Source organism: Bombus vancouverensis, chromosome 13 (assembly GCF_051014615.1).
Source record: "Bombus vancouverensis nearcticus chromosome 13, iyBomVanc1_principal, whole genome shotgun sequence".
NCBI lineage: Eukaryota > Metazoa > Arthropoda > Insecta > Hymenoptera > Apidae > Bombus > Bombus vancouverensis.
Genome location: NC_134923.1, coordinates 12,547,155 through 12,559,456, shown reverse-complemented (window position 1 = coordinate 12,559,456; position 12,302 = coordinate 12,547,155). Strand labels below are relative to the sequence as shown.

The window sequence follows — 12,302 nt, the reverse complement described above, 5'->3', positions numbered from 1 at the left end:
AAACTCGCGAGAACTCACGGTCGTATTCTACGTACGAACCACGGTGCCGCTTTCCGGCGAAGATGAGCGCAAAACCAACAGATCCTCCGCTAGATTGGCCTCCTTCACTTTCTCCAGTGGAATAACAATGCTATTCTATCTCCATTCGCTGCTGCGAATCCGCGCCATTCGATGCGTACTCGTACAACTTTTAAATAACGAAAGACTCGCGTAAGAAAAATACAGGAACCGCTTGATTCTCCGAAAGATATTGCGCTCGGTACTACTTAGTTTAAGTACGTTCTGTCTCAGCGAGCCTTCTCACTGGGTGGTCGCTGATATCCTTAGGACGTGCATGTAGCCTTAGACAAATAATAAAAAAGAAAAAAAAAGAGAGAAACGAGGAAACATAAGAAGAACGAGAAATTTCTCTTTGTAAGATTTTCCTTATTTTCTTTTACTGCGGATAGATATACAGGGGTCTCGCGTATTACCTCGGCTCGATTTCTCAAGAATTCTAGGGACGTCGATAATTTATTCCATTTGTCGACAAGCTTTAAGATGCGTCTATTTCAAAATATTTATAAAAAGATTTCGCGTCTGTCGGATTAATTGCAATTTCTTAGGGTTAATTAAAGTTTGCAGAAATTGTTAGACGTATCTTATCTATGTTCGTATAGTTTATCTAATCGATTAAAGTTTAGTACGTCTAGTAATTAGAAATTTCTGCTCGAATTCTAGTTCGAGCAGAAACAAAAATAGATTAGGTTTTAAGTCGAGACTCTAAACCCTCCATCTGCTACCCTATTCTTACTGACGTCGTTCGCATACCAGGCCGTCTGAGTCAACGTAATTTTTTCTTTTTTTAAAGGTTTCTGTGTTTTAAAAACTTTCAAAAACTTCTTATACACTCTTTCGGATTTCGGAAATATCATCCAGTAGTTTTTAACGCTACACGTTGCCTTAATTCTTCTAAGCAAAACAAAATTTAAACAAAGGCATGGGAAAATGAGAAATCCTGTCATTTTCTACCCTTCCTTATTTTCCACCCCTTTCTTCTCTGCTTTTCTCCTTTCTTTACTCTTAAATTGTCAACTTACAATATATATGGTAAATATGGAAATATCCCTCTTTGAGAAATCCAACAAATAAGAAGAACTTTCCTCTTCGTGTATGGTAGAATAGTCGCGACATCCTCGTCCTTTTATGCAATCGACGTCGTAACTCGTATTTCCCGCGCTCTTCCGGCTTCGATTCAAAACTTTTATCCCACGTTCTCAGGCACGAACGTCCTCGGGTTTCGTCATTCGTCAAGTGGAATTGTAGCGAGATACTAGATTCGGTATGTGTGAAATATTGCTTTTTTCTGTTAGAGAAATCTGTACGGTGTAGATACGGATGCGTCCATACTGTTACGTGTGACGTTAGATGGATCGAATCGATATTGATGGGAATTGGGTGAATAAGAGACGATTCTGTGGAGATTTCCTGGTTTTAAATACTGTTACGATTGCAATTTTAGTTCTATGTTGCGTTTATGTTCGATAAAGTTACAGAGGTAACAAGAAGATAAACTATTTTAGATGTCTGTGTATATACCGATAGGATGTTTAATTATTTACTTATTTATTTATCCACTTTATCCAATTTATTTGTTTAGCACTATGCCGAAACTTATAGGAATAACGAAAAATTACCGATTGACGTATTTTAGCCGCATTTCACTTTTCTCCAAATTTCTCATTTAACATCTACAGAATTCATTATATACTTTATCAACTACTCTGTCCATAAAACTATATATAAAGATAATTTCAAGAAAAATCGAGCCGCTCGGAGATTAAACGATCGACTGAATTCACCGAAGATATCTTAACTTCAATATCAAAATGGTTTAGTAATAAATTGAATGTTTAAAAAATCAACCGACGACCTTGATGAATCCTTTTACCTTCATACACGCATGAACGTTAAAAAATTCATATACGCTTTTATATCGAAAGCCTAAGTGCAAGAAACTACACTTACGACTTCTATAAGAAAGCTTAAAATTTATTTCACTTTAAATTCCTGTCGCTTTATCGGGACGAAAGGAGGCTAAAGTGGTCGAGTGCTTTGAGTTACTACGCCGTAAAGCGTTTTTAACGCGTTACTATGTTTCTTTGTTACAGGTTCCTACCACAAATGTCTTCACCTGTCCGAACGGTGAGTAACTTTAAAAAAACACTTCTCGATATCATCGACTTCTAAAGCAAGTAATTCCTGGCTGACGGCCAGACTATCGGTCACCTTGAAAAGGTCGCACCTGGTGGTCCTATACCTGGCCAGGTAGACTACTAAACTCGTGGACCAGGTTGTGCTTCAAAATTTTTTAAGGCGTAGGGTCCCTATTATGTGGCCACGAATCTGCCAGAATTTCGCTTTTTATTTTAAAGGGAAGGCAGGTGAAAATAGGCTTCGTAAAAATAGAAAACTTAACGTAATTTATATTATAAATTAATATTATCTTTATCAATATTATAAAATATTGTTATACGTTAATTATAACGTTAATATCGTTCCGTTATTTTATTAGGTTTTGTAAAACTGAGTCGGAAACGTTCGAATATGTTAAGAATTTTGAACATCGAAGTAGCGTGTCATCTTAAATTTGTCGGTAAATATTGCGTTATTAAGTAACAAATTGTGAAAACAAATACTTGCGCAATTTGTGTAATTATTGTCTCAATAATCACGATACAGTTGACGTTAACGAAACGATCGAAGCAGAAAGGCGAAACGTGTAAAGACAGTACAGGGATATATTGAAATAGCAGAGTATATCCTTACGTATTACTTTTTTAATTTTAAACGCACACGCGCGAACGATTATTACAATCATTAAACGGAATATTTCAACGATTAGAATTTTTCTATTAATTCTTACTTCATTCTTATTCATCCTTTTTCTTCTAAAAAGGTAACAAAGATATATTTCTTGATCGAACAAGCTTTCTTTCTTGTCTTCTTATTTCCTCTCCTTGCTCTCGTAGCAATTTCATACTGCTTTTTGGAAAACTCTACCAGTGCTAATGGTTTCCATCAGACACATTCTTTACCTAGCATGATGCACTTGCAGTATCATTTCGAATAGAAACCAAAGTATTTCTTTCTTCGATGATCTCAATAAAGAATGAAATAAATCAAAATATCTTTTCCTAGTCGTATATCAAAATCTTTCTCGTTCTCGTAATTCGAAATAGCCGAGCCTCGACGCTCTGAAGCTCTTCTCGTACTTGTGCTTTCTCCTTTCTTACTCCTGAAACCTTAATCTTTCCACGATCGAACTGCACAACGTTGCACAACTTGGTTGTTCTTTTAAAAAAAAATTTGAGGAGGAATACGAAAGCGAGACGCGTACGGCGAATAAATCACGCGAGGGACAATGAGGATAAGAGTTCGGCCATTCGCAACGTTGCTCCACTTTTCCTCGTTACTGGCAGCGCAATTAAGTAGGTTGCACGTACAAGTATGAAGCTACTTGATCGTTAACCGTGTTCTGTCGCGTGAGCTCGAGACGTTTCATGTTCGATCGAGCCGGACCTGTGCCGGCGAACACGAATCTACCGCTTTCGGATGCAAGAATTCCTCGAGCTTCGAAAATAACTTTATTTCAGCTCGCTGACCCTGCTCCAAGGCCTTGGAACCATGCTCGATCATCGAGGGCCTGAATAATTCGTCCTGCGATCTTTGAATCGCGATGCGAAAAAAATTTATCGAATCATCGTCGTGACGAAGATACGGACCTTCTTTTCCTTTCAGGATTAAGATTGTTGAGTTATTTAGCAGAATCTGTATGACAGTATGAATGTAAAATCTATTCCAGTAAGCCGAATATCGATATTAATATTAACAAACGAGGAAAATACGGTTCCATCAAAGTTTGTCCTCCTCTAGAGGATTAATTTTAAGATTCAATATGGTTATCCTCGTACTTACTTTTGGGATTAAATGTACGTTTTCGTCATCTTCTCGGAAATGTTGTTTGTTGGATTGATAATGGTCGGATGATATTGGTTTTTTATCAAAATTCGTAGCCGTGTCATACATATATATCTTTGGACCTAATGGATCGTTACATTTTACAATATTGCTTAAGGAAGAGAGAAAAAGAGAACGTTAAACAGGAGGAGAAGAGAAAGCAACGATTAAAAAAGGGATAGATCGATTGCGATATTTTTGGAGACAGCGTTAACAATCCCGTACACAGATCTTTCGTTTAATACATTCCACGACGATTTGCGAACGTTCGTACCAGGGAAAATATATCGCATGCGTTGTTTCAATCAAGAAATGCTAATAGTCGCGAGGAGAACCGCATGGTCGGTATAAACATGGCCGTTTGACCTTTTAAAAGAAAGGAAGGCCGGCATCGAGTATTTCTCCGCGAGTCTAACGCAAGCTGGCATCGAGAAACCATTGAGAAATCGTTTGAACGCAGAAACTATCGTTAAATACCCACGACAATCCCAATCAATATCTTCGAATTTCTCGATCAACCACGCTATTTGTACGTGCAATTATACTTCGATTGTAAAATTTAATTATATTTAATTATGCTATTTAGTAATAATAAAGTAATAATAAAGTGATACCGTATCAGATACACGGAACAACGATCGACGAGTTAATAAGTCAAACACTCGTTGAATTTGTTGAAAATCGGAAATAGTCAAATTCGTAAAAAATCCGATGCTCGAGAATCGAAAGGTGAAGAACGCGAGCGCACGAGAAACGTTTCAGCCGACTCGGCGAATCTCTTCTGTAATGTGTTACCCGCTTACCCAGCGACCTACCTTTGACTCTCGGTGCTCACACACCGCTGAATCGCATTAAAAACGATCGAGGTCGTTATGTCCGTCCCTGTCTGTACAGGTCACCGGTTAACCGCGTTTCCTGCGTCGAACCTGTACCGAAAGTTTCACCTCTTCGCTCGTAAATCGATCAGACAATGGTACAATGGTTCGCGAAAATATTAGGACGCTTATCGTAGAAGCCATGATAGGAATAGTTGATTGTTTAATGGTGAGGTGATATTTTTGACGCGATATACAGGTTTGCGATATGGGATAGATTTAATAAATGTAATGTAGATTCGTGGTCGTTAGATGCTGACTATGAACGTCCTCTGAGTATGATAAATAGAGAAAACAGGGGGAAAAAGGTTGAACTCGTCCACTATTCTACTAAATTTCGGAGTAGGACAAATTTTGTTCTGTTATTGTGTGCCATGTGGCACGATCGTGTAAAGAGAAATATAACTTGATATTTTTCTTGCACAGGATGGGAACTGAAAGGTATACATTGTTACAAATTCTTCAACATCAGGCACTCTTGGGAAAAGGCAGCGGAATTATGCAGGAGGTAAGTGGATCAATTGTCAATAGCCTTTTCATCGTGTTTCTCTCGGTGCTACTGGCTTTAATAATTCAAGATAACGATTTCTACGTTTTTTGTGCATAAAAAAATTTATTCGCTATTGAAACGTCTCACGTGCATCGATGAAAATTCGTTGGTAATCCGCGAAGATAGACAAATCTGCGAATTATTGTATCACCAATTATTATTTGATCGATTCTGTACCTACAGCGTCGTAGGTAACAAAACTCCGATCCGTGTACAGTTATCGAGAATTTACGTAGAGATTTCTTTAAATTGACTCAAAATTTTACATAAATAACAAATGCATGAAAATCCTCGGTACCAAACACGTCAGACACTCGATCAAACTTGCCGCGAAATCTTCTATCGAATGACTCGATGCATGTCCATTTATGTACTCGTACGCGTCGACGTTGCGAAACGAGGAATGAGAACAGAGGAAAGAAAATAAAACGGAGCATCGCGAGGAAACTCGGTGAATGCCTGTGTAACCGCGTCATTACACGCTAGAACGAAGCAAGAGATGGACGAATTGATGCGATTACAGGTACGGCAGCGAACTGATGGTGGTGGAGTCGTACAGCGAGAACAACATGTCCGCGAGCATGATCGGTCGGCATTTGGATCGTTACTGGCTTGGCCTGGCCTCCCTCGACGATTTACGAACCAACACGCTCGAGTCGGCCGCTGGAATGCTCGTCTCCCAATACGCCGGTTTGTAAAATCACGCTTCGCTCGACTTTCCACGCATCTCCACCTCTGACTCTTAAATCTTCCTTGGCGCCATCGTTATTCGAAGACGAGATCGTTACGACGTACGATCATAGATGAAGCGAAAAAATGTTTTTCATTATCCAATGGCGGCCATAAGTATCAGCACACCTATTGGTATTTCACACACATTACACGCTTCGCATTGCCATTATGTTTTCTAATTGTCTCATTATAAATCTGTTACTCAATTCGTATCACGTGTGCCTTACGATATAGATCGTTGAATTAAGAAAAATTTGTTGGAATTTTTCAATAAATACGATTAAACGGTAGATTCTAATACTTGTGAGCTATCTAATACTTCTATATATTCAGAATACCATATATATTCTTTAATATTATTATTTTAATTTATATCTTCGTAAATACACGTATAAAATTTTACAGCGGTCTTATTTTTGGCACAACTAGTATATTGTGCATATATTTCTAAATATACGTATTTGGAATACTAGTTGTATCGAAAATAAGAATCGTGAAATTTGATATGTGAATTTACGTACGTCTTAATCGAAGAGCACACTGGGAAAATATGACGAGTCAAGGCAACGATAGTTTGCTCTGGAATTGACGTCCTTCTAACGATCGAACACACGTGCAGGCCGGTTTTCATCGGGGTCACGGAAACGCGGAACTGCATCGTGTATACGACACGAAGACACACTTTTCCCACAACAATGCCCAGATACCGTCGCTTTTACGTCTGCTCAGGTGCAAGCTGCAATTTACTCGTCTGGCGTATTATATATTTGCATAACATTTTCTTTTCTTTAGCTGTTCCTCCAACTATCCTCATATAACGCGAATTCTGTCGCTTCTTACCAGTAAATTCGGTTTTCGATTTCTACGTTCCATAAAATCCATGATTTTTCTTTTCGATGTTCCACGGATATCGAAAATTATCGCGTCACATAATTGTATTTGACATTGAAAGGTAGACTGCCAAAAGAATTGTAAAATTCTCTATTTCGAGTATACCAAGAAACTACGACTTAGAAAACAATAATTTTCAAATGAAATATAAATTAGACGAATATACACGCGCAAGTTGAAATAATATCAGACGTCGATTCCAAAATTTGGTAATGAAAAATTATTTTAAAATGTAATACAACCCTGTAAATTTGCCAACGAATTATAGAAAAAGACGCGATATTTAAAGTCGTTTGCTTCGTTTTCGTAGAAAGTTCTCTAACAAATTCTTTGAGATAATAACACTATCACGTGTCCAATTGAAAAAAATGGCAAAAGTTAGACCAATTTTCTTAAATTCCTGGCCATTTCATCGAGCGCCTCGCGTTTCCCCGAAATTCCATCGAACGAGAAGGACAGTGGGCCTGAACAGCTTTGGTATTCAGGTTTCTGGGCGTCGAAGCAGCCGAATCCGCAATCAGGTGAATGCGTGGACGTCGCGTTGACGGATGACCGACAAACGTGGGAGCTGACCACGTGCGAATCGTTGCTTCCTTTCATGTGCCGTGCCAACGCCTGCCCGGCAGGTAATCATTTCTCCACGACCTCGCACAACCCTAATCGCCTGACTGTGAATGTTTATAATATAATAAATTCATATCTTTGAGAAATTGAGAAATTTACTCGATCTTTTAATACCAGACCTACCGCAGTGATGAAAATTGCCAATTCATAATTTCTAACTTGGCAAACGATAGTTTTGGAATTATATAAATGGAATACACGTAATTGAATATAAATTGAGAAAACGGAAATTAAAGTGGAAAACGTAAAAAAATGTATTTTATATTTTATCATTTGCATTGGATATTCCTTAAATTTTCGAATATTATACTTCTTAGATTTATGTTATCGTATCGTTTCGAACTTGATGTATATTTCAGTATATTTTTGTATATTTAAATATTCCATAAAACGCGCAAACATTCACGGTCTGGTCTACTAATCACCGTAAGATATCATCCATCTTTATAGTTAATATTATTTGTGAATTTTCGTAGGCTCTTTCCACTGTTCTAACGGAAAGTGTGTGAACGCGGCGTTTAAGTGTGACAAACAGGATGATTGCGGTGATTTTTCGGACGAAATAGATTGTCCGGCTAATTGCCAGTTTTATATGGCCAGCAGTGGCGACGTGGTCGAGAGCCCTAATTATCCGCACAAATATGCACCCCTCAGCAACTGCAAGTGGACCTTGGAAGGCCCTCAAGGCCATAATATCCTGTTACAGGTACAAGACCCCCATTTTAACTCTCATGTTGATATTCTTCTTTTATTTCGATGCTCGCGATAGCCAGTAAAGAATATCAAATAAAAATACAGGTTGCGCTCTTTATCAAAGAATCGTAAGAGAACTCTATTAACGTCAACGAGTTATCTTTTTTTCTTCTTTGTTCAGTTCCAAGAATTCGAAACGGAAAAGAGCTTCGACATAGTACAGATCCTGGTCGGTGGTAGGACAGAAGAAAAATCCGTGAACCTGGCGACTCTCTCCGGCAAGCAAGAACTCACCAACAAACTATTCGTATCCGCCTCGAACTTCATGATCATCAAATTTAGCACAGATTCGTCGGTGGAAAGGAAAGGTTTCCGAGCTTCGTGGAAAACCGAACCGCAAACTTGCGGCGGAATTCTTCGAGCAACTCCTCAAGGACAGGTCCTCACCTCTCCAGGATATCCTCAGAATTATCCTGGAGGATTGGAATGTCTGTATATTCTGCAAGCTCAACCTGGTCGTATAATGTCGCTCGAAGTACGTAATAGAAAGAAAGAATTAAGTTTCTAATGAGAAGAAAAATTTCGATTTTGCATCTCGATCTTTCATTAACGGTAATTAATTCTACTTCCTAGATCGAAGATCTGGATCTCGAGATGAATCGGGACTACATTCTAATTAGAGACGGTGACTCGCCAATGAGCAGACCGATAGCCAGACTAACAGGCAAATCGGAAGACAATCCTACGGTGATCATGTCAACTGGAAGTAACTTGTACCTCTACCTCAAGACTAGTCTTGGTGACTCAAGAAGAGGCTTCAGCATTCGATACACTCAAGGTTGTAAAGCTACGATAATTGCTAGGAATGGAACGGTTCAGTCGCCATCTTTCGGGTTGAATGATTATCCTAACAACCAGGAGTGCTTGTACAGGGTGAAGAATCCTCAGGGAGGACCGCTGTCCCTGAAGTTTATCAGCTTCAACGTTCATAAGACTGACTTTGTCCAGGTAACTAAGAATGATTTTCCTTTGAGAAAATAATTATTATCGTTCTTATTTAAGAGATTCGAAAAGAATAGACCTTTTGATAATTAACCGATTAACTTTTTCGATAGATATACGATGGCCCAAATACTAATGGCCTCCGTTTGCATCCTGGAAGTGGGTTCACGTCGAACACGAGACCAAAGATCACTTTGACAGCTGAGAGCGGAGAAATGTTGGTTAGATTCACCTCTGATGCTCTTCATAGCAGTCCTGGCTGGCAAGCAGAGTTCTCAGCAGGTAACATTCGAATGAGAAGAAGGTTGTACGGTATTTTCTAGATAATTACGATGGCTGTTTTTACTCGCAATTATTTGTATTGGTCGTCTTATCACGAAAATTTTCTACTATTTATTATTAGGCTAGTAGAGTCACGACACAAGAAGGAATAAAACATACTGGTATAAGATCGATAGAAGTTACGATACTGTTTGATACGATAATCTACGAATTTTTTTAGATTGTCCTCAGCTTCAGTCCGGCGAAGGAGCATTAGCGTCAAGCAGGGACACAGCTTTCGGTACAACAGTAACGTTCTCGTGTCCCCTGGGCCAGGAATTTGCCACTGGTAAAGCGAAGATTACCACAGAGTGTCTTCCTGGAGGGAACTGGTCTGTTACCTACATTCCCAAGTGTCAAGAAGTTTACTGTGGACCGGTACCGCAAATTGACAATGGTTTCTCCATTGGATCCTCTAATGTTACCTATCGCGGTTTGGCTACTTATCAATGTTACGCTGGTTTCGCATTCCCATCTGGTAGACCTACCGAGAAAATTTCGTGCATGGCTGATGGAAGATGGGAGAAGAAGCCATCTTGTTTAGGTAAATAATTTTAAGAGTTTGTATCAGGGAAGTAATTGTAATCTAGTCTAGTCTAAAACTGCAATCTATCTTCCAAAGAATTTATAACGTATTATATCCGATAAATCACATTTCTTTAAATTTTTCGTAAATACAAGCTACTTTTGTCGAATAAGAACCTTAATTCCTGCCACGACTGCAACTCGATATCATAAAGAGATTTATTAAGAAAGAATTAAAGTTTCGAATATTATCAACTTTGAACAATTTGGAAATTGAGTGTTAAAAACAGAAGAATACCGTGAAGCAACAGGAGAATTAAAAATATTAACTTTGAACAGTCTAAAAATTAGGTATATATAGAAGAAGAAATATCAAATATTAATTAATTCCCTCTATAGCCTCTCAGTGTTCTCCGCTTCCGGAAGCGCCGCACTCCAACATAACTATCCTAAATGGAGGTGGACGAAGTTACGGAACAATTGTACGATTCGAGTGTGAGCCAGGATACGTTAGAAGCGGACATCCTGTGATTCTCTGCATGAGCAATGGAACCTGGTCCGACGAAGTACCAACGTGTTCTCGTGGGTATTCGATTCTTTGTAACAGATTGCACAATATCTCTTTGCTATTTGACCATACTTTCTCGTGTAGGTGCAAAGTGTCCGTTGCTACCCACGATCAAGAACGGTTTCGTAGTCGACACGACCAAGGACTACTTTTATGGAGACGAAGCTAGAGTTCAATGCAACAGAGGCTATAAACTGTCCGGGTCGAATATCATACAGTGTGGACCCAATCAGCTGTTCGATAATGTACCCACTTGCGAAGGTAAGGATTGTAAATATTTTGATTTAGACTTGGATTTCATAACTAATGTATGTTTCATAGCAGCATCTTTTAAGCCTAAACCCTAATGGTTAATATCGTCTTTCGTATTTTCTACAGATATAAACGAGTGTGCATCGAGCCAATGCGACCTAGCCTCCACAGAGTGCATCAACAATCCTGGTGCGTTTACTTGCAAATGCAAACCTGGATTCGCTCCAACTATGGAATGCAGACCTATAGGCGATCTTGGATTGATCAATGGTGGTATCCCGGATGAGTCTATCACCGTTTCAAGCTCTGAGAATGGTTACACCAGAACTGTGAGTATAATTCTCACATATGTACAATGTTTGAAGTACATTTATTACAAGCACGGCTTATTACTGCCGAAGAAGGAATTAACAAATGTGGGAAAAATTAGAATGTAATTCAATAACATATATACTATTTGCAATATATTTATTTATATTTGTTTAGTATTTATAACGAATCTCAAACAGGCGATGTGCTAATGTCAGTTACTGCTACCCGCTGTGTCAAATATAAAAAGATCTTGAAAATTTCAGGGCGTTCGACTGAACAATGGCGATGGTTGGTGCGGCAACAACATCGAACCAGGCGCAAACTGGGTGATGATCGACATGAAAGCTCCAACGATCATCCGCGGTTTCCGTACGCAAATAGTCTCCAGAGTAGATGGAAACATAGCCTACACATCAGCAGTGCGAATTCAATACACCGATGATCTAACAGATACCTTTAAAGACTACACGAATCCTGATGGAACACCGGTAGAGTTCAGGATATTAGAACCTACTTTATCTGTTCTAAACTTGCCAGTTCCCATCGAGGCACGTTATATCAAATTTAGAATTCAAGATTACGTTGGAGCACCCTGTATGAAACTCGAAATCATGGGATGCACTCGTTTAGAGTGTACAGATATCAACGAATGTGCCATTAACAATGGTGGTTGTCACCAGAAATGTATAAACAATCCTGGAAGCTATGCTTGTATGTGTAATACGGGATACGAATTGTACAAAGGCAATGGAACTGCTGGTTTTTACATAGAGAAGCACGAAACTGGTGAGAGAGATGGAGATTTGGTTCAGAAGAATAAGACTTGCGTACCAGTTATGTGTCCAGCTATATCGGCGCCTGAGAATGGAAAGTTATTGTCGACCAAGGTTCGAATTCAATGTATACCTTTCGAATAATTGTAGTATAATGTCTTTGACATTCACTTAGAATGAAATTT

At 38.8% G+C, this 12,302-nt stretch overlaps 1 protein-coding gene across 2 annotated transcripts in view; it reads left to right on the top strand.

The window, feature by feature from the left end:
• Window positions 1–12,302, top strand: part of uif (sushi, von Willebrand factor type A, EGF and pentraxin domain-containing protein uif) — a 50,515-nt gene that overhangs the window by 22,822 nt on the left and 15,391 nt on the right. For both annotated transcript variants that reach the window (XM_033346259.2, XM_033346242.2), the window contains exons 3-15: window positions 2,151–2,184; window positions 5,301–5,382; window positions 5,948–6,114; window positions 7,533–7,673; window positions 8,148–8,377; window positions 8,546–8,899; window positions 8,998–9,372; window positions 9,480–9,648; window positions 9,869–10,231; window positions 10,612–10,794; window positions 10,865–11,041; window positions 11,159–11,361; window positions 11,608–12,231. In XM_033346259.2, the coding sequence (XP_033202150.1) occupies window positions 2,151–2,184; window positions 5,301–5,382; window positions 5,948–6,114; window positions 7,533–7,673; window positions 8,148–8,377; window positions 8,546–8,899; window positions 8,998–9,372; window positions 9,480–9,648; window positions 9,869–10,231; window positions 10,612–10,794; window positions 10,865–11,041; window positions 11,159–11,361; window positions 11,608–12,231 (3,102 nt within the window). The remainder of the gene's footprint in view (window positions 1–2,150; window positions 2,185–5,300; window positions 5,383–5,947; window positions 6,115–7,532; window positions 7,674–8,147; window positions 8,378–8,545; window positions 8,900–8,997; window positions 9,373–9,479; window positions 9,649–9,868; window positions 10,232–10,611; window positions 10,795–10,864; window positions 11,042–11,158; window positions 11,362–11,607; window positions 12,232–12,302) is intronic.